Genomic DNA, 20,378 nt, shown 5'->3' on the forward strand with positions numbered 1-20,378 from the left:
CTCTCTCTCTCTCTCTCTCTCTCTCTCTCTCTCTCTCTCTCTCTCTCTCTCTCTCTCTCTCTCTCTCTTTCTCTCTCTCTCCCTCCCTTCCTCCCTCTCCCCCATTAAGTCTTATTTAATGCTGGGTAGGCTTAAAATAAATAGAAAACAAAATATGTACTGAGGATGGAAAACCTCTAAATCTTCCTCTGGGAAATAAAAATAAAGGGAGCTTTTTCAGAAAGATGAAAAGTAGTGGGTGGAGCTGTTTCCTCCCAAAACCAGCCTACACCAAAGGTTCAAGTTGGATAGAGTGCCTAGAGCCTGCCTTTTTCAGCGCCTTCTTTCCATCTTTTCTCTTTCTAATTTAAGCACCCCAGTTGTAAAAAAGGAGTGTATAAGATGGTACAGGAAGGGGTGGGGGAAGGGGAGACCATATGTTAAAACAAATAAACCGCTAGAGGTTAGCTGTCTGCTATTGTTATTATTCTAAGTGTGGTTGGAGCAGAAAGGGCATTCCAAAGGGTCATCGGGCATCCTCCCCTCTAAGCAGCCTCCCATGCCAGCGGGGCATTTATCATTGAACTTACGTGAGGACATAGTTGACGCTGACGATGCAATGGGGCCTTGAGGAGCGGCTGTTGTGCACGATGGTGGCGTAGCTCTGTACCCACACCCAGCCCCCGTGCTTTGCCAGGAACCGGTAGTATTTTGTGGTCACCTGCCCTTTCACCAGCACTGAGGTGAGAGAGGGGGGAAAAAGCAGTGTGGGAAACGGAGAAAATCCTGTACCAACACCCCAGGACTAGTCTGCAAACTTACCAGTTTCCAGACTAACCCTAATCTCGTCCCTCAACCCCGATGCCCCGCAACAGCAGCAACAGCTGCAGATACAAGCTGAATGATGCCACCAAACCCTCTCCTTACAGAAGGAAGAAAGATGCAGAAGACAAGGGGATGTTGGTCAGACTCGAAAAATAGTAACTGAAATAATCAGAGAGGAACTGGGGGCTGGCGATTTAGGAAGAATCCTGAACAGTATACTAATAACCATCGAAACGAAGAGGATAGGAAATTTCCAAAACCAAAGGATTATGCAATGTTAATTTGTATCGAATTCATTAGATCCTATTGACACGTTTTCCCTTTTTGAGAGGAGCTAAAGCTATTATTTACTTGGTCAACTGCTTCTATGTTTGCAGTAGGAGGAAAGTGGAATATTTGACATTAACCATAAGATTCCCCCTCCCCAATCCATGCTTTCAACTACCGAAGGGGCTTGGTAGTAGACCTCTTCCTGCAAGCTAAAATCTGACTCCTATTTGTCCATCTCCTACTCCCTTCGTAGGCTCGGAGATGAGGCTCTAAAAAGTGCCCATTATCGTAGACTTGAAGTCACCGGTTGAGCTGAACTATGTATTTATAACAAAGGATCCAAAAAATGTTTCCATAGCCAACGGTTGTAGGCTTCCTTTTGTTGGGGATTTTTCAGCAAAAGTAAATAAATCGCGGAAGGAGTCTGGAACCTCCGCACTGTGCACAAGAGCTTGACTTCTATTTATAACTTGACTTTTGGGATTGTTTATTGCTTGCTGTTGTTGTTGTTAAATAAAAGGGCTTCTCAGTTGACCGGGAAAAACCCGGGATGGCCAAGCCTGTGCTAGGAGGAGTTACGCTGGCTTTATTTTGGGCACCAAAGGAGGGAAAGTACGCTCCTCAGGCTCGTTCGGCCTTGATCATCTGTTTCTATTCCATACTTGCAATAAAGATTCATTTTCCTCCAGCCAAAACCGTGCCTCGGGGGCCTAGAGCACTGAAGTCCCATATTCCTGATTCCTGATTATCTCCTGAGCAGGCGGCGGAATTGTTACCAAAGGGGACCGTACAGTTGGAGGCGCTTACGTGGGGAGGAGGGGGTGGAGGGAGGCAATGTTAAAGGATGCTGAGAAAATGCTTACGCAGGTGATGCGCGCAGCGCAAATGGAAGGTGTCACAACCGTGGACATGATGATAAAGGGTCTTCTCAATCAGGTCCTGTGGCTCATAGCCGGTTAGTTCAGCCACCCTGAGGAGCACAAAAAGGGGAATTCAGTAGTTGGGAAATGGCACGGAAGGAGTAGGCGGCACTCTTTAGCCAGGTGAGAGGAAGAAGACTTGAGTGTTAGTCTCTGCCATGGCCTTTCCGCTACTGACGGGTGACAATAAGCAAGTCCGTTCACATCTGAGCCTCAGTTTCCTACTTGGTAACATGAAGATGATTTTTGTTTAACCTTCCTACCCTACCCTGCAGACCTATATAATGATCAAATGAGATAGCAGATGTAAAGTACTTTGAAAACTGTCAGTCCCTGTAAATGCAAAGCATTAGACTCACAGAATGGAATCTCAAACTGTTAGAGCAGAAAGGGACCTTAGTAGAGCTAGCAGATCCAATCTGTTTGTTTCATAGTTGAGGACACCAGCCCAAAACAATTAGGATATGTAACCAAGGTCCTACCATTTAACACCTGTGCAACAAAGCTGTGACAGAGTCAGGACCAGAACCCAAGTCTCTGACTTCCTGGCAGCAGGGTTCCCCAACACACGGGAGCGGACACACACACACACATACACACACACACACACACACACACACACACACATTCTTATTAAGGCATCGGGACAGGCTGCAAGATGCAGCTTCAGCTTCAGCTTCAGCATGAGCTCAGCCCAGCCCTACCTGGAATCCAAAAATATGAGCTTCATGTCCAGGCTGGCACGAAACATGAACATATTGCTGTGTAGTTTGATCTCTGTCACAGCACTGGGGGGCAGTGAATGACCCACAGCTACCAAGCCCACATTCTGGTAGCAGCCATCAAAAGGGGACATGTCCAGGCTATACTGGCGGATCTTTAGGTAACCACTACAGTGAATGACCTGCAAAGGAAGAGAGAAAATTAGACATTCTGCCATCTCCACCCTTCCTGCCTAAGTCAGGGTCCCAGCTTAGGCACTCCAGGGGGGAAAGGGGTCATCAGGGACCCTAGAGGAGCTGGTTCAGTTGTCTGGTTGAAATGTTTACTTCTGCACTACAAACCAAGAAACTTAGCAAAAAGTTCAGATGAGGTTTAAAATCTAAATCCCTAGATAATGAACAAATCTTTAAAGTGTGTGTTTCTCTAAACAAAACAAGTGTGTTTAGTAGTAATTTTGTAGCAATGTTGAGCAAATCATTCAGCCCCTTTGTGCCTCAAGCCAGTTTAGTTCCATTGGTGGAGGGAGCTTCCACATCGGGGGTTCCCTAAACCATCTTCCCTTCCTCTTCTCCCTCAAATACTTACATATTTACTCTCCAAGTGTGCCCTTTTACCAGGGAGAATAAAGTAATGCTTCAAGTGTGCAAAGAACATGCATTCTTGCTTTTAAAAAAATCATCTTTAAGCCTACATGTCCTCTGCCTATATTGTACACATACATAACTGTCCTTGGAAATCTCAATGTCCAGGATATCCCACCACTGTAATATGATATGAGCAGCCATCCCTGGCAGCTACAGCTACTGGGGATTCAGATTGCCCCAGACACACACCTTATAACCCCCACAAGTGAGACCAGCGTTCCTCTTGGCTAAGACACACTTCATCCTCAGGAAAAAGGAGCGCTCTATCTCATACTCTGGAAGAGAAAAAGGAAGAGATTTGAGTGAGAAAGGGCAAGTAGAGGGAAATTAGGTATATTTTTTGAAGAGTTGATAAGGTTCATTCAAAAAGAAGAGAGGCAAGGGGACAGAGAGAAACACAGTGGAAGACTTTTGGGGTGTTCTTTACCCTGTACAAAATGGGAGTGGTAGGGTTGGTGGGCTGTGAGCACTGCAGTCATCTCATCGTGGTCTGCTGGGTGGATATATTCATAAATGCTGTTCCCGGTCAGTTCTACCTGTTATAGATAAGAATTTCAGAGTTACCTGCATTGATTTAGGGAAAAGTTTAAAAAAAAGTTTGGGCTGCAAGGGGATAGAATGCTTTTGGAGGTCTTTGCTTCTGAACTCTTGAAAGGGCAGTCTTTCATCTTATACAACTCATTAAAGTTTCCCTCTAGCCCCAACCCTAACTGGACTATGAGAATAATATTCATTTAGTCTGGAAAGGAAAGATATGGAAAGGAGTAATGGGACCTAGAGTTTGAAAAGTCCTTTAAATTCATCTAATCCAAACCCCTTCCTTATACAGATGAGGAAACTGAGGCCCTGAAAGGTTGACTTTTTTTAATCTTTGTATCCCCAGTGCCCCTCACATAGTAGGTTCTGAAAAAAAATTTATCTTTGGTAAATTATTTGCCCAAAGTCATAGGAGTAATAAATAGAAAAGCCAGAATTCAAGCCCAGATTCCCTGATTTTAAATACACTTTCCACTACACCATGTTGAATACTGATCTCATAATTAATTTAGAACCAAGGAATCATGTAAATATATGTGCCTCATTGAAAGACACAGTTCCACCCTGCCCATAGGACACTTCCAGTTTCCAGGTAAAGTAAAACCTTACAGAGGAGTGGCTTAAAAAGAATGAAAGCCTAAACTATTTTCATGCTCTCAACATCACCACGGGAGGAGAAAGGATCAAGAACTAGGGAGTCTGTGGACCTACCCCACCTACCTGAGAAAGACCCAAGTGGACAGATGCAGTCTCCGAAATGTACATGATCTTCCCATCCGGAGCCACCACAAAGATGAAACCATCCAAGGTCTAGGAAAGTAGACAGAAAGTATGTAAGAGATCCTAGAGGTAGAGCTAAGAACTGGACTGGGGGAAGTGTTCAGAGAGTCAGAGCACTCTGTGGAGAGGGGGAAAGGAGGCCCAGCAGATAGAAGGAAATGTAGAGGGAAGAAGCCAAGAGAAGTTGACTGGTCAATAGGAATCATGGCACTGGAGAGAGGAGGTGACCAAAGTCATTCAACATTTATTAAGCTCTTCCCTAATGCAGAGCATTCTGGAGAAATAAGTTTAAGTGGGGATCCTTGCACTCTAAGGTCTAATGAGAACAAAGCCAAAAGGCCTGAAAAACGCACAAGAGAAACATGCAAGTGGAGTCACTGTGAAGACCACAGAGCAGGAATGAATGAACTGGATTAAGTTGTATTCCAGGAAACGGAAAAAGGTTTGTTTGGTCAGAATGAAAGAGCTGGCTTCAGGGTTTAAGAGGAGATAAGAAGTGCTGGTACACACACATGTAATAGCAGTTGCCCTTATTGCCTCTTACACCCTGGATCCATCCTATTCTCCCCAAACAAACCATAGATAGATAGATAGATAGATGGACAGATAGATAGATAGATAGATAGATAGACACAGACAGATAGATAGATGGATGCATATATATATACACACATGTATCTGTACATATGTATATTACCAGGTGCTCTTATCTTTTATTGTGTCCTGATTATATAACCACAAATAAATATGGTTTCTTAAAGTTGACAAAATCATTTCCAAGGAAAGTTAAGGTGTCTGGCCCAGAACAAGAGAAATCAGCTCTCAGTTTCCAAGCTGCAAACTTCTTTTCAAGGCTCCCACTCAAGAAGCTCATGGTGGACTTGAATGACAATTAAAGGGATGAAGGAGCAGGGGAGAAGTGTCAAGCCTAAAAATGCCAACGAGAGTTTTACTATTTTAAATATTTGCTCTGAGACTTAAGTGGGCAACGGGCAATTTAAAACGGTCTGCACTGCAAACAATGCTATAATAGGACCTACACACTGGTCATACACATTACCTGAACACAGTATGGTGTGCACCTGCGCATGTGCGTGTCTCTACAATGCTAGATACAGGAGATGGGGTCTAGTGGAGGAGGGGCATAATGTCCTACAGAAGGAGAGTTGAAGGGGTCTGTGACAGCGGATGAAAATTTGATTCCGAATGCAAATGTATCCAAAATGTTGTAGATTTAAAAAATCGTTAACGGGCGATTGCATTTACCTATTTCTTGGCTTTAAAAAAAGTACTATATACAAGATTCTATGGCTGGCATTGCTTCCAACACGTGCAGGCAGAAAGAGCTCTGTTTCCGTGAACTACGTTTATTCAGCTTTGCTGTACCTTTCAAAGGCCTACCGAAATCTGTCCGGCCCCACCGAGCTCGGTGGTCTCTGTGTCTCTCTCCCTCCGTCTATATCTGTCTCCATAGAAAGAGATCTAAGAAAATAAGTCAGTACACCTCCGCTCAGGGACGTACCACTGAGAAGTCCTATCAACTTCCTGTCCACAGATCACAGACGTGTGCGTGGGTAAGGTGCTATAGAGATAAGAAAATTTTATTTAATTCAATTCTACAAACATTTTTAAGCACCTACTATTTCCAAGGCTATTTACTGGGGATATCATGACCAAAAAACCAAAACAAAACAAAACAAAAAACACAAAAAACTACAAAAAGTCTCTGTCCTCTAAGAGCTTAACTTTCTAGTGGAATTGGAAGCCAACAAAACCCTGCTCCTGCTATCCTGCCCCCTCATCCCTAAAAAAACACTACGTGTATTCTTTGAACCGCGACCTTAACAAAAATGCAAAAGGAAGACCCAGAGAAATGTTTGTTGTTGGGTTTTTTGTTTTTTGTTTTTTTTTTTTTTTAAAGTAAAGCTACACAGACAACAAGAGTGGCTGATGGCGCTTCAAAAGAAAGAAATCCAGACTTGGGCTCCTTTTTGCTTCAGTCTGTGAACGGTTTTTGTTTTGTTTTTAAACAAATAAACAGGAATACAGCAAGCTTCAAATAGAATCCACTGTCGTTAATAACCTTTTCGGGAAAGGGGCTTTGATTTCAAGGCCAGTTACCTGTAAGAGATGGGACCCCAGCTCCCGACCGACGTTATCCAAGGGACTGGTACGGGTCGAATGGCCCCACGCTTCTCCGAGCCCTGAGTACGGAAGACACAGAGAAAACTCTTCAGTAGAAATGAAATTGACAAGATCCCGGGTCCTCCACGTGGGAAGAGTTGCCCGTTGTTAGGGGAGCAGCGTCAGCAACCTCGGGACCGTTAATTACTGTGCCCACGGTTATTAGTAGCACTGTTAGTGCTACAAACACAATGACTGCCATACGTTGGTATGGCTGGTGATAATAAGCATTCCCCAGCAACACTAGAAAGACAATAGCGATGGATTGTGGAACTGGCGTTACTTTCAATTCCAAGGGCTAAGTGAACTCCAGTCGGGTTGCCAGAGTCCAAGGATGCGGATAATCAGACCTTTCACACTACCCTATCTCACCTAACTTGTTTCCTTCACCGAAGAAAGTGCCGGGTTTCTCCTAGAGTACCGAGCCACAGCAAGATGTAACACAAACTACTTTGTGCCCAGCTTCAGCATCTCCCTCCCTGAAAACAGTGTGCGACCGTAAGAGAGGGTGAAGGAAATGGTCCGTTTGGGGTTGCATCTGTTTATGACTACTTAGCGATTCCCCTGATACTGTGTGCTATCGATGCTTTTTGCGTACTTCATTTGTGTGTCTGCAAGAAAAAAACACTTTATTCCTCATTCACATTTTTCATCCTCATCATTAACAAGAAGAGAAGGAAACTAATAGCACAAGAGGAACTTGTGCATCCACATAGAGTAATCTAGGAGGTCTTCGTCATTTTAGCCTCCGATAGGATTTTCTGATTGGCTATAATGACTCTCCTGTCATTCTCCTCCCCTTAAACCTCCGAAATTAATCCCTCTTATTAAAAATCAGTTTGCTTTCAGCTTTGTGGCAGCTCTTAGGCTCTGTGTCACCAGTCTCAGATTTTGCAAGATTCAGTCAACCATTCCCCACCCCCACCCTCATCCCTTTTCCCCCATTCACATCCCGTCTCATGCACTTTTCTGAAGTTAGTTTCCTGGGGGCACTAAGAGGCTCTAGATAATGCCTTAATATTAACACCGGTTATATCAGATAGACTGCAGAGCCATTCCACTTCCCAGACTTCTAAATATCAAATATTAGAAATGCGGGCATTCCATTTCCTTATTGCTTAGACTTCTCAAACTTTGCATCCAAATTCTCCGCTTATGTCGGAATGATAAATCGCTTTGCTCCTCAATATACACAGATATACGTGTATATACATATGTAACATATATACGTATATGATGTATGTATATCTGTTATATACATTATCACATTACATGTATATATAATATATACCCAGGATTGTCTGTTATTTTCTTATTTGCAAAGAGATAAGGAAGAGGAAAGCCGAGGGGAATTGGCCGAGACGGAGTTAAGCTATTTATGGGTAATATCTTTTAACAATGTTGCTGCTGAAATAATTTAAACTGGGCAGTTAAAACCTTTTATGCTTACCCCATTAAACAGGGCTTAACGTGACAAAAAAAGGTGATTGATTGCAGTACAGTGCAAATCACCATGAAGTACACAATGACAAACACGCGCATTATGATGTCTTACCAGGGGCTAGGTACTACAAATTACAGCATGGAATCTGACTGTTTAAAAAGTACCGGCCAGGTGCTACTTCCCGCTTATCCTCTGAACTAGAGACAAATAAACAAGTGATCAAAATCTGGGCAACGCAGTAAGCTTAGTTCTCTTTCATCCTGGGCCCGATTTACCTAAGTGTTTGCACATCTAAATAAACCTAACGATTTCCCCACAGCTATGCAAACATTAATGCTCCCAGCCTACCTCCCTCCTCTCACTCCCTTCCTCCCTCTTCTGTAACCCTTCTTGAATCTACTCCATCCTTCTGGTCTAGCTAAATCTCTCCCATCCCATCCCTTCTCCAACCTTCCTCCCTCGCTTTCTGTTTTCCTGCCTCAGCTATGGCCCCTCTTTCTTCTTTACAATTTTTCTCCTGTGCTTTTATGCACAAAACACTTTTATTTGTGGTTCTACACACACAGAGAGATTCAGTTTGACTGTCTCTCTCTCTCTCCTTACTCCATTTCTCTCTTCTTCTCTCTCAACTTCCCTATCATCTCTCTTCTTTTTTCCTCTCTTCCCATCTTCTGAACTCTCCTTTTCCTTCCTTTCCCTTTCTTTTACTACCAGAAAGTGGGGTGCGGAGGGCGGGGAGGCGGAGTGGAAAGTGTGTTAACTGTGGGACTGCGGGAGAGGGTTGTCTGCCTTCGCTGTGTGTTTGCCTGACTTCACTGACAGTGATCCAGATCACCCAGGTACCTGCACGTTGAGCAACAAAATCACCCGTATTGGCACGCCATCTGATCTCTTTTGTTAAAGCAGGTACTGAAACCTCAGGCTAAAACGCGGTGAGGAATGCGCAAACCGGGATACCAGAGCAGAGGGTCATCACAACTCTGGAGGATGAATAGTCTTTCGTAAAAGAGTCTAGAACCAGTATGTGTGGACCATTATCTGTTCTTTTTAAAAACTAAAAAGGTTCACAAGAGATGGATGGAAAACAAGCCCAAGAAGGTTTCCCTACCTGAACAACTGGGAAAGATATAAATTCAGTTAGGCTACATATTGAATACTGGTTCAGTACTCCTGGTTTAGGCTCTGGGCTGATTATTAATCCAAGTTTACGGGTCTAATTAGTATGCTCCTACGAGGGAAAGTAAAACTTCCATCGCAAGTTAATAAATAGCTCATCTCCATTACAGGTTAATACAGGCCTCCTTTTCTTTTCTTTCTTTCTTTCTTTTTAATGAACTTTTTTTTTCCATGGAGTACTGCACTCCACTTTATGTTTCTGGCAAAAAAAAAATCTTTGCCTTGAGATTGAGTTAATGTTTTATAATGTAATGTGTCCTCTTTTTTACTTGGCATGACTTTTCCTAACCCTAATTCTTTGTGCTTCATGGTGTACCTCCATAATTGCAAGGTCTAGAGCCTTCTCATCTTCACAGCCCCAGAAAAAATGGGGACCAGGGAGTACACAAAACAAAGCAAAAGCCCTTCTGCCTTCTAAGTCCCTATTGGAGACTCCTCTCCTAATATTTTCCTTTACCATATAGTCAGTTGGTCCCTGGATTCGTTTCTCTGTCCAATTCCTTTTAGTCAGAGGGGTAAGCTGTGATTTTTTGCACTTGACCTACCGCAGAAAATTCTGCAAATCCGTTGATTGTCTGTTTAAAACAAGAAGGAAAGCAGCTCCCTTTGCTGCAGGATTACAGTGGAAACCAGATCTAAAGATTCCCTTGTAATTTGGAGAGGCCAAAGGAATAAAGGGTTTGCAAAGAGAATAAGTAGCTCTGGAAGGGAGAGGATAACTAAATCGTTTTTTTAGGCAAAAGGATTTTCTCCAGCTAAAGTGGTCGAAGACAAAGGACAACATAATCTATTTTGGAAGATTTCCAAGATATGTCACATTAACCTTAGCAGATAAATTTTGCTTTTCTACCCCTTCCCCATTCCCCTTAAACTCTGGTTTATCATATTTACATAAGTAGCATTAGAGGGGGATGTATCTATTATGGATCTAAAGGACTAGCTCACATTTCATTAGAAAACCTAGAAGTTTCCCTGTTGCTGTATACTTGATGCATTGTAGAGTCATTTCCATTTAAATACCCCCTGACCCAAGGATTACCTCAATGGACTGACTGCACGGGTTTTGTAATTTCCTGAAAATGAGATTTCGATTTATAAAACAAGAAACCAATTAGTAACCAAATGAGGCGAAGTAGATCCACTAAAATTGACCTAATCCCATAGGCACCATTTAGGCCAGTTCTTGGCGAATGAATGATGAGCCCCAGTCTAGCATGGGCTCAAAGCATCATCCAGCTGTGTTATTGCAAGCAGCAAAAATAAATTGATCGGAGCTTTTCTTTCAGAATGAATTTCATATCCTTGACAAAATATAGATTATGGCCCCAGCATCATAGCTTCCTCCACTCAAACAGGAAGACGAGGAGGAAGAAAGCACTTGGTATTATTATTTTTTTAACCCTCCCCCAGAAGAGTAACATGTGTGTGTATTCTTCCTTTGCAATAAGTAATAAGCAAAAGTAGGTAGATAGATTGCTATCTGCATAGTTAGAGGGAATATTCCAATTATATCACAAATTCATTTGAGTATTTTGCAAGGGCTGCTTCAGCTTTCTCCATTGCTCTCCATACTCCTTTCAGCAGTCATGTGTAATAGGGGGTGGGGAGAGGGGGTCACAGCACTCATCTCTTGTCATGACCTGAACATGACCCAATGATTAATGGCAAAGATGCCTATCCACTTTCCACCTCAGGACAAATGTAATCTTCAGTCATAGATTTTTCTCAGGAAGACAGAGTGAGTGTGAGCACCAAAAGGAAAAAGAAAAGGGGGGGCAGGAAAAAGAAATAACATCTCAAAATGCTGCACACAGACACCCAGATGCCAACTATCCTAACTGGAATTCCAATGTATATAGTCCATATCCAACCTACCTCCTGTACTTTCTTCAGTCCAGCAGAGATATGGGGAAGGTTTGAGGCCTGTCATGCTAGAGCTCAGCCCACCAGCTCACTGGGACCCTTGTCTCTAGCAGGGTAAAGGAACTAGAGGTAGGGGACAAGGGAAGGGAAATCCCATTAGGTATGCAGAGTTAAGAAGAAACTCTGACCAGGTTTAGTTACCAACTTGGACCCTAAGACATCTGTAACCCGTAGTCTAGGGGTTAGCATCTTTGCCTGGTACTATCCTACCTTCCTACCCTGGCTCTTAAGGAGGAATCTAGGAGAGGGGACTATGTTTTTGGAGACGGCTGTATATGTCTCTGTCTAAATGGGTTATTGTCTCGAGAGAAAGAGGGTTATCTGGGTTCCCGCTTTTTCTGCAAATTTGAGCCACGTTTTTCTTAAGTCTCAGGCCTTTCAAGAAGAAGGTGGGCCTGATCACAGTCTGTGATTCTGGTTGCCAAATCAGACAGCGCATGAACACCTCATCCCAGTAAAAGATGAAAAGAGCTAGATGGGATCTCAGGCAGAGGACTGAGATGGAAGACATGCTTAAAATATGGAAGAGAAACAAATATTTTTTTTCGAAGGTTTCTCTCAGCCTCAGTTGAGCGTGTCAAAAGAGTTTTTCTTTCTAGAGGGCAAAGCTTTCCGTAGACTCGTGGCCCCCACTCTAGCTCCCATTTCTGCACTTGGGTGCAATCTTCTAGCCCTGAGCCCAAAGTGGGGACCCAATTCAGGTGATCCTGCCACTGGGTAGTGGGGAGTGGTGGAGGCCGGTAGCGGTTCAGGGATGCAGGGGTGTAAAGTGGTATCTCTCGGTGGCCCAGGAGTCTAAACGGCGTTCGCTCAGCTCAACCCCAGCTACCTCGCAGATAGGGTCCCCCTCCACCCCCAACCCCTCCGCACTCTGACAAGTTCAAGAAGTTAATCAGAAGCGACGGCATTAAAAGTAGCCTTTCTAACTGGGGAGGGGAAAGTAAAGGAAGCAGGAAAAGTTTTAGTTGGTCCTGCATCCTTTCATGCCCAAGCAGATGACTTCTCGGCCCAGCGATCATTTCCATTATTACTAGAGGCGGAGGTAAAAGAGAGAAGAGAGGAAGGAAGTCAACTTTAACTCGGTAACTTTTAAGCTTTGTAGATTCTCCAGGAGGCCATTAGCTAGAACATTTTGTCCCCTTCTTGGCCTCTCCTCCTCCTTCCTCTTTCCCCCTCCCCCAGGTGTAGGGGTTTAGGGGGTGCGGAGTGAATAATAACCTCTATTGCCCTGTTAAGCTCTGGTTGCAATTTTCTCAGAGGAGGCCGATGCCTGGGGCCCGGTAGCTGCCGTGGTTGCAGATCTCGGTCCAATCCAGGCGGAGGCAGAGGGCTAGGTAGAAGGTGAGAGCTGGCGGAATCTCTCGGGGCTCCCGAGTAGGTGAAGGCTTGTAAGCCCTAGCAGCCAGAGGCAAGTCCTTGGGGAACCAGGTGAAGCCGCCTCATAAACCTTAATGACTGTCGGGGACCAGCTCTTTGCCTTTCACCCCACTCCCCTTACACTCGGTTAGTTCCCAGGCAGCTCGTAAACTGCACCTTTCGTATTGCTCTCCTAGGCAGGCCTAGCTGCTACTGGTGGAGATCTTTCCCAGCAACTTGGGAACTCAAGGCAGGTAAGGGAAAAGGTGAAGGGAGGAGGTGGAAATGGATGGAGAAAGGTTGGCCCTGTCTCTCTCCTAAGACCTGACCACCTTTTCTCCCGTTCAGGAGAACCCCAACCTATTCACCGAACACAGATGCAAATGTTGGTGAAAGTATGGAATCAATCTACTGATCAAGGGTCCATTTTATGTTGGGGGAACGGGTTGTAAGGGACGACACAAAACAAGACACAATAAGCATCTAATGGGGTGTGAGAAGAGAATCACTGTCACCTGGGTACCAAGATGTGGCAGTTTTCTCTGAATTCAGAGTTGATATCTTAGTAAGATGTAGACATTGGATCCAGTGAGGCCTTCCTTCCAAATAAGGCTTCTCATGCAAGAGAAGCCTGAAAGAATAATTTTCACAATTCGAATAATTACAAGGACAACTAAAACGCGAGCTTTCTGGTGTGAGAAGAGAGAGTCTAGGAATTATATACCCAGAGTCTCAAGCAGCACAGAAATGAGCCAGTATAAGGCCAGAAGGATCTGCAAACCCCGCCAGGAGTTGACCTGAACTCTTTTGCTCAATGGCCAAAGTCGTTACCGGAGTCACTAAGTCGAAAACTTTCTTAGCCAGAAGTCAACCAGCCTTTTTCACAAGTCTGCTACCACGAAACTGACCAGAGAGATTTAGTTCCTTCTCAATTCCAGGTGGGCGTTTGTACTATTTGATGAAAGCATCCGCCAGCCTTAGAAAACCGTTTGTTTTTTTTTTTTTTTTAAAGAAAAAAAAGAGTCAAGGGATCAACACCTAAAAGGGAGGGGGGTGATTTCCCTTATTGATCTGATCTACAATTTCTGGCACATAAATCTGCCTTTGCAACTGCTCCACAAGGAGTTTAGTTCTGCACTTCGCATTTTAAGGCCACATCAAAACTGGAATTAAACAAAGAAAAGCAGCGTGGAGAGTAAACTGCAGCTTAAAGGCTTTTAAATGAGAAAAACTTCTGTAAGAAAATAAACATTGAAACCTAATGCTCAATCATTTCCCTGAGAGGCAGGGAAAACAGCCTTAAATCACGGGCCCACGTGGGAAATGGGGTTTCTCGTTCCCTTTTAGTTCTCGATCCCTAAAATCTAACATGATTAAGTATTTCAATCTTGAGGTGAACGCAATAGAACCCACCCCCTGCCCCCAAAGGTTTGTTTAATCATCATCCCTCTAGCCCTCTGAGAGTGTGCCCTCCTTTTTGTGATGTTGCTAATTTCATATCCACAATTGTTTTTATTTTCCCCAAGTCATCTTGACACCAAAATGGTAGAGATGTTGTCAAATTGCTGAACAGATTTGAAAGCGGTGCCTGACTCCTCTCAAAGGTTACTCTGAGTTACCCACTTTGTTTCCAACCAAAATGCATTTTAATCCAATCACACATTTATGTTTCTTTTAAGGTTGGGTTAACCCACTTTACACACAAAGAATGTAACCTTCCTTTTATCGTCTCTCTCTCTCCCCCACCCCATTCCTGTCTTTGATACACTAAAGATTTATTCATTTCTACACGTCTCAGTTTTTCCTCTGCAAGGCTGTTTAAGAATAGATTATGTTACCAGTTGGAAGACATGGCCGTTTTAATGATTTCACAGCAATCTTCCGAGTTTTCTTCTGCTGGTGTTTGTATCCTGTAGTCTCCACTCTAGCGGCTGCATTCTAAACTCCCCTAGGGACCTAAACCACCCGCTAACTTTCCTCTTTTTTTTTGCTTCTTTCCTGCCAGCCTTATGTTCCTCCTTTTTCTTTTTCTCCCATCACGTCTTCCTACCTGTCTTCCTCTTTCTTTCATTTTTCTGCCTTTGTCTTCTTTTTTTCTGTCCTTTCTGTCCCTCCTTTTTTCCTTCCTTCTTCCATTTATTGTCCTCCTCCACCTTTTTCTCTTTTAAGTTTTCTTTTTTTCCTTTTTCCTTCCATCTTTCCTCCCTCTTCTTTTCACTTTCCCATTCTTTCTACTCAAAATTCTTAAGTCAAACTGGCCTGTTTGGGTTTGAGTTGGAAGCACTGGTCGTTGAAGTCCCTTGCGACCCTAAAATTCTGAGAGTTCTTGTAAAACAGTCTGGCTGTCTTCCTTACTTTTTTTGAAAATTAAGTTAGAAAGTCAGTGAACTATGCAACTATATGAACTATATTAAGAATAAAGACTTTCTTTTTTAAAGGTCCTGAGTCCTTTTATAAAAAAAAAGGCTTTAGTGGAAATGGAAGGATTTCCTATTTAACTTTCTGGCCTTCCTTGCTGCTATTAAGGGAAAATATTGAATATGTGTATACACTTTTTTTTTCGTTCAAGCAAACATGAAAAACTGCCTCCAAAAAGTGACATGTGCACACGGAGTCAACTTCTACAGTAATTGTTATGAATGGTCAAGCTGTTTCATGTGCTTAGGGTGAGTTTCAAAGCTGTGTAATTTAACGTTGACTATGAGTGATAGGTAAATCACCTTCGATGTCATTGAAATTTTCTGTCCTTGGGGCAGTCCCACAGCTCTAAATTAAGTCTAGAGCTCCCTTTCACAAAGCTGAAAAGAATTTCCCCTACTCTTGGTACTTAGCTTTCCCTTTAGCTTTCCAACCCCATCTTTCTGTCTCTATTCCCTCTCTTTTATTTTCCTGCATCCTGATTCAGCACCCCCTGCTGGCAAAGCCGGACTCTGAAACTTTTCTCCCTTTTTAAAAGTGTGTTTCAGTCCAGCCAGCCACATTAAAATGAAACCCACCCAGCACATGCTGGGAATGGATTACCTCGAGGCCTCCTGCATTTCCAGCTCTCTCAGATGACCCTGCATAACTCATCAGGGGACTTTGTGGCACTCAGCCGCCAGTGAGTTATGAGCTCATCAATAACTAGGGGAATAAATGAGGTGCCCAGAGTTAGCACATTGTCTCTCCCCTTTATCTCCATAAATGTACCATCGCCCGCTGAAGGGGAGAAAAGAGTTGCACAGGGTGAGGTGGAATTGTGGGAAGAGGGGATTGCCGAAACCATAGCCCCCGGAGTTGAACAAGACAGACTTGGAAGGTTGGTTAACTTGAATCTTGACTGGGATCTAGAAATGACTCAAGAGAGTGTTTTGCATTAATTAGTTAATTTTTGAATTGCTGTTAGCATTTCATTAGGTGAGGAAGATTGCTGTCTTTAAAAAAAATAAGCAAAATTAAACAAAAACACCACCACCACCAAAAAAAAAAAAAAAAAAAAGAAGAAGAAGAAGAAGAAAAAGAAAAGAAAACCACCCAACCCCACCCAACTCTGAGCAGAAGCTCCTCCTCAATTTCTTTCTGGCACAAATTAGCATATGTTTTGGAAGGCCGCAGCTCGGGCTCCTATGCACTTTGCCACACAATTCCCTAGTGCATGCAGCCATTCTGTTTGGCCATGGAGGGACGGGGATCCGCTATTCTTCTCTTCCCATGATTACTTACAGCCCTACAAGCAGTACCATATGCTTCTTCTGATCAAACAACTCGCTACATAGGCACCAATAATTGACGAGACCTGCTAGAAATCACGAAGAAAGGTAGCCTACTGAGACTGCAGGAGTTGACAAATCACTGCTAATAATCCTTTTAGGCCCATCACGGCTATCAGAGTTTGCAATAGCTTTATTTTTATAAAGTGGGTGCTGACAATATAAAAGACAAACTAGGTCTCTCGCTCTCTTTTTTAAATCAGAAGACAACCTAGTACCATCATCATCTTCCTTCCAGTAATTCCTACACAAAAATGGAATTCAGGTTGTGATTTTAATTTTAAATTTAAAAAAAATTCCCTTTTTCAGGTGCTAACTTGAGTTAGCTTACAAGCTGGATTTTAAATCTAAGATGAAACCCATTGGTTCAAGGAAATCAATTTAAGATGCAAGTGACTTACAACAGTGTCTTTAGTTTCAGGAAGATTTCCAAAGGTTTCCTTTCTAGCCCCACTGGAATGATAACATACTTTTCCAAGGCTGATTCCCCCAACCAATGAACAACAATTTACATTTTTTTCAGTCAAGGAAAGTGAAGTACAAATTTCACACATTTCCTTCCTGTTTCCCATTTAAAAAATGCCAACAACCCCAAACACTCAAAGTCCAAAACAACAGAACCCCTTTCTCCCTAAGGAATACTGGCTCATTATAAATAAACATAATTCTCTATCTCTGTTAGTCAGTCAACCAGCATTTATTAATTGCCTACTATATTCCAAGCACTGGGGATACAAAAAATTTTTTTTTACAAGTTCCTGCTCTCAGGGAGCTCACAGTCTAAAGGGGGAGACAACATACAAACAACTATGTTAGTACAAACAAGATCTTTACAGGATTAGTTGGAGATAGCCTCAGAGGGCAGGCACTGAAAGGAAGGACTACTGAGTACTGGGAAAGGCTTCTTGCTCTAATTCTCTTTATAACAATCAGACTGTGTGAGCCATCCATTTCCCTCTTCTTCAGATTTTCTATTTACCCTAGGCAAACTCCATATATTTTGTAATCCTATTGTTCTTTCTTTTTCTCTTTTTTCTTCTTTCCTTTCTTCCTTCCTATTTTTGTTATTTTGTCAAGGAGGGGGAAGTAGAAGCCATCAGGGGTTTTATTTCCATATTTATCACCTACCTCTTTAACTAGGGCATCAGTTAATTAGATAGGTATCACACTCCTTTATTTCCCTGAATTTTTTTTTTCTTTATTTGTCTTTGGGGTGACTCCTGACCTTCTACACACAGCTATTACATATCAGTTGAAACTGATTATTTTGTACAATTCTTAGATGTGTCAGACAATCCTCTCACAGGTCAGTCAGCCAACGAGAGCTTACTTTCTAAACGGGTTACTAACTGCAATCGACTTAACTTATTCTGAAAAGTGCATTAGAAATACAGTTCCTTCATTAGAAAAATTTTTAGTTAGCTCAGTTCTTCAAGAACATCTCTGCCACTGTTACAAACCATAAAGTCAGGAATAGTTTTCAGAAATTTCGGATGCCAAGAAACGACAAACTCCCAAAGCAGTAAGGTTCCATCCAGCTGAGTACAAGAAATCAACCCGGAGATGGTACTTTTCCAGTATTTGCAAGAAGCAGTGTCTTGAAAGAGTTGGCTGACTTCCCAGTAGATTTTACCTACCCATATTCAACCTACGTACCTAGTACAGTGTCTATCATTGGACATACACAACTAAATGTAAGCACACTGGCAATTCATGTGTTTTCTACTGGATGTAACTCTCACTTAAGGAATAAAAAAGAAAGTCCTGTTTGCTTTAGTAGTACACTTTCAGTTGAGCTCAGTGTCTGAAGTGTTGACAAAAGAACTGTTGGTCTGCTTCCCAGCCAAACATCTCTGGAGTGAAGTGAAAGTATTAATGGAGCAGAAGAGGGAAGAATGAAGAGTCAAGGTCTAACACCGACTTTACAAAGGTCTTTGTGCAAATAATCTCAATAAATGCCCATTCATGTCAGGCATATTCATATGTGTGCATACTACTTAGTTCTGCATGCACATGAGTGCATTTACACACATGGTATACCAGCATATGAACATAAAATTTCATAAAATGTTATTCATATTCTTTCTGAAATTAAATTTAAGCAAAGTTACTTACCTTCTGGAAAAACCACTCTCATTTTTAGATAGCTGGTGGTGAGCCTGATTATGGATGCTTTGTCCAGCTGAGAGGTGATGGCTGAGGGCAAAGGCAGTAATTTAGCCAGTTCATAAAATTCACTGTTCTCCTTCTCCCGTCTAGTCCGGGCAGCATTTTTGGACTTCTCTTTCATTGTGCCTTTTTCCCCCTTTCTTCTTTGAATTTAAGCTCCGAAGATTCATCCAAAAAAAACAGAGAAAATTTCAGCTACACTTCATGTTTGGCCAAAAAAAAAAAAGTACCTTGAGTGAAGTAGTTTACGTCTTTTTAACTGTAGGGATATATGATATCAATAAAAGACCAGAACCGGACAATAAATATATTTACCAAAACCAAACCAAAACCAAACCAAAAGGCAGAAAACAAGAGTATAGGAAAGGTGACTTTCCAATGCAGATTCTAAAATCCAAGTGTATCTTCAGGACACTATTTGTCAATAGGACCATCGAGGAACCAAGTTTCTCTTCTGTTCCAGGCAGCAAACATCGGTCTTCAGAAAACAGACATAACAATTCCAGTCTTCTTAATTTCAGCTCTCAATCCCCAGGCCTCAAAGAAGGCTCTGATTTCTTGAAGGTAGATCAGGTATTCCATGCAACTTCTTTCAAGCCACTGTAATGATAACAGCATTGAAAGGATAAAAGATGTGCTGCCGAACAGTCTTACACATGCATACAGGCTGAGGTCGGGAGGGGGGGGGGGGGGGGATGGTCAAGAAGGTGCCCGGGAGTTTCCGTTGTTTGTGTTTGATTTTAAAGTTCTGGAGAAAGCGGCTAGCTTAACTGAGAGTCACACAGCACAATACTCATACATTCTTCCTCTCGCTAACAACCTTCTCAGTTCTCTCCAGTCATGGTTAATTGATCAAACAACAAATAACTTATTTTTTAAACAAACAATAAATTCTATTGCCCCACTCTCGCCTCTCATGCCCCCTCCCCACAATCCCAAGACAGATACACCATCACCCTCAACGACAGAACAGCAGGTCTCTCGACTGGATTAAATGTGCCAATTGGACGACGTAGAAATTCCCCTAATAGTGACAAACACAGGCTAAATCCCAACACATTTTCAATGTATCCATATTGGTCCCGGTTTTCTGTTATGACAGCTGGGAACTGGTTTCTAAGACAGTGAGTGACATAGATTGTTAATTAATTTAAACTTTAAGTCAAATGGGACCCAGTGCGTTTTCTTCTTTCTCAGAAGTAAAGACAAAAAGACAGCACAAATAGCAGGTTGACCCCACAGCAGCAGTCCCCCTCCCAATAATTTTGAAGGTCATAGAAAATCTTAAAACTCAACTAATAAGGTCTTTATCTTTATCTCTCTAGCCAGGATAAACGCAGTCTACAAAGGAGCCCACAGTGGCATTGGGTGGGTAAGTCGTCTGCTTCCACCTACCTTCAGTCCCCGAAGTCTGCAGTAGGTAAGGAGCCCAACTCTTAATTGCAACCATTACTATCATCCAACCAGAGAAACTTTGCCCTCTTTGTTGTTAATACGCAGAGAGTTTCTGCTTCTTTCATCTTAGTTATTAGGGTTTGGGGTATGGTTTTATTTATTTTTTTTTTTAGGGAGATGCGTGGGAGAGGGGGACGAATAAGAGATTATAGGTTCTGGTTCAGGTAAAATGGCCTTAGAATCTTCTTTGGTAATTGTCACGAAATTGCTATTTTGCCTAATGGAAAGCAAAAAAATACACCCC

At 42.6% G+C, this 20,378-nt stretch overlaps 1 protein-coding gene across 1 annotated transcript in view; it reads right to left on the bottom strand.

Annotated features, from left to right (window-relative positions):
- Nucleotides 1-18,800, bottom strand: part of SIM1 (SIM bHLH transcription factor 1) — a 75,027-nt gene extending 56,227 nt beyond the window's left edge. Inside the window, exons 1-8 of the mRNA XM_027856654.1 lie at nucleotides 18,626-18,800; nucleotides 6,800-6,882; nucleotides 4,619-4,708; nucleotides 3,789-3,897; nucleotides 3,551-3,636; nucleotides 2,699-2,898; nucleotides 1,938-2,044; nucleotides 570-717 (exon numbers count right to left, since the gene is read on the bottom strand). Of these exons, the coding sequence (XP_027712455.1) occupies nucleotides 570-717; nucleotides 1,938-2,044; nucleotides 2,699-2,898; nucleotides 3,551-3,636; nucleotides 3,789-3,897; nucleotides 4,619-4,708; nucleotides 6,800-6,882; nucleotides 18,626-18,800 (998 nt within the window). The remainder of the gene's footprint in view (nucleotides 1-569; nucleotides 718-1,937; nucleotides 2,045-2,698; nucleotides 2,899-3,550; nucleotides 3,637-3,788; nucleotides 3,898-4,618; nucleotides 4,709-6,799; nucleotides 6,883-18,625) is intronic.
- Nucleotides 18,801-20,378: the final 1,578 nt, after the last annotated feature.

The sequence above is a fragment of the Vombatus ursinus genome, unplaced genomic scaffold, assembly GCF_900497805.2.
Source record: "Vombatus ursinus unplaced genomic scaffold, bare-nosed wombat genome assembly UNPS02000582.1, whole genome shotgun sequence".
In the NCBI taxonomy this organism is placed as follows: Eukaryota; Metazoa; Chordata; class Mammalia; order Diprotodontia; family Vombatidae; genus Vombatus; species Vombatus ursinus.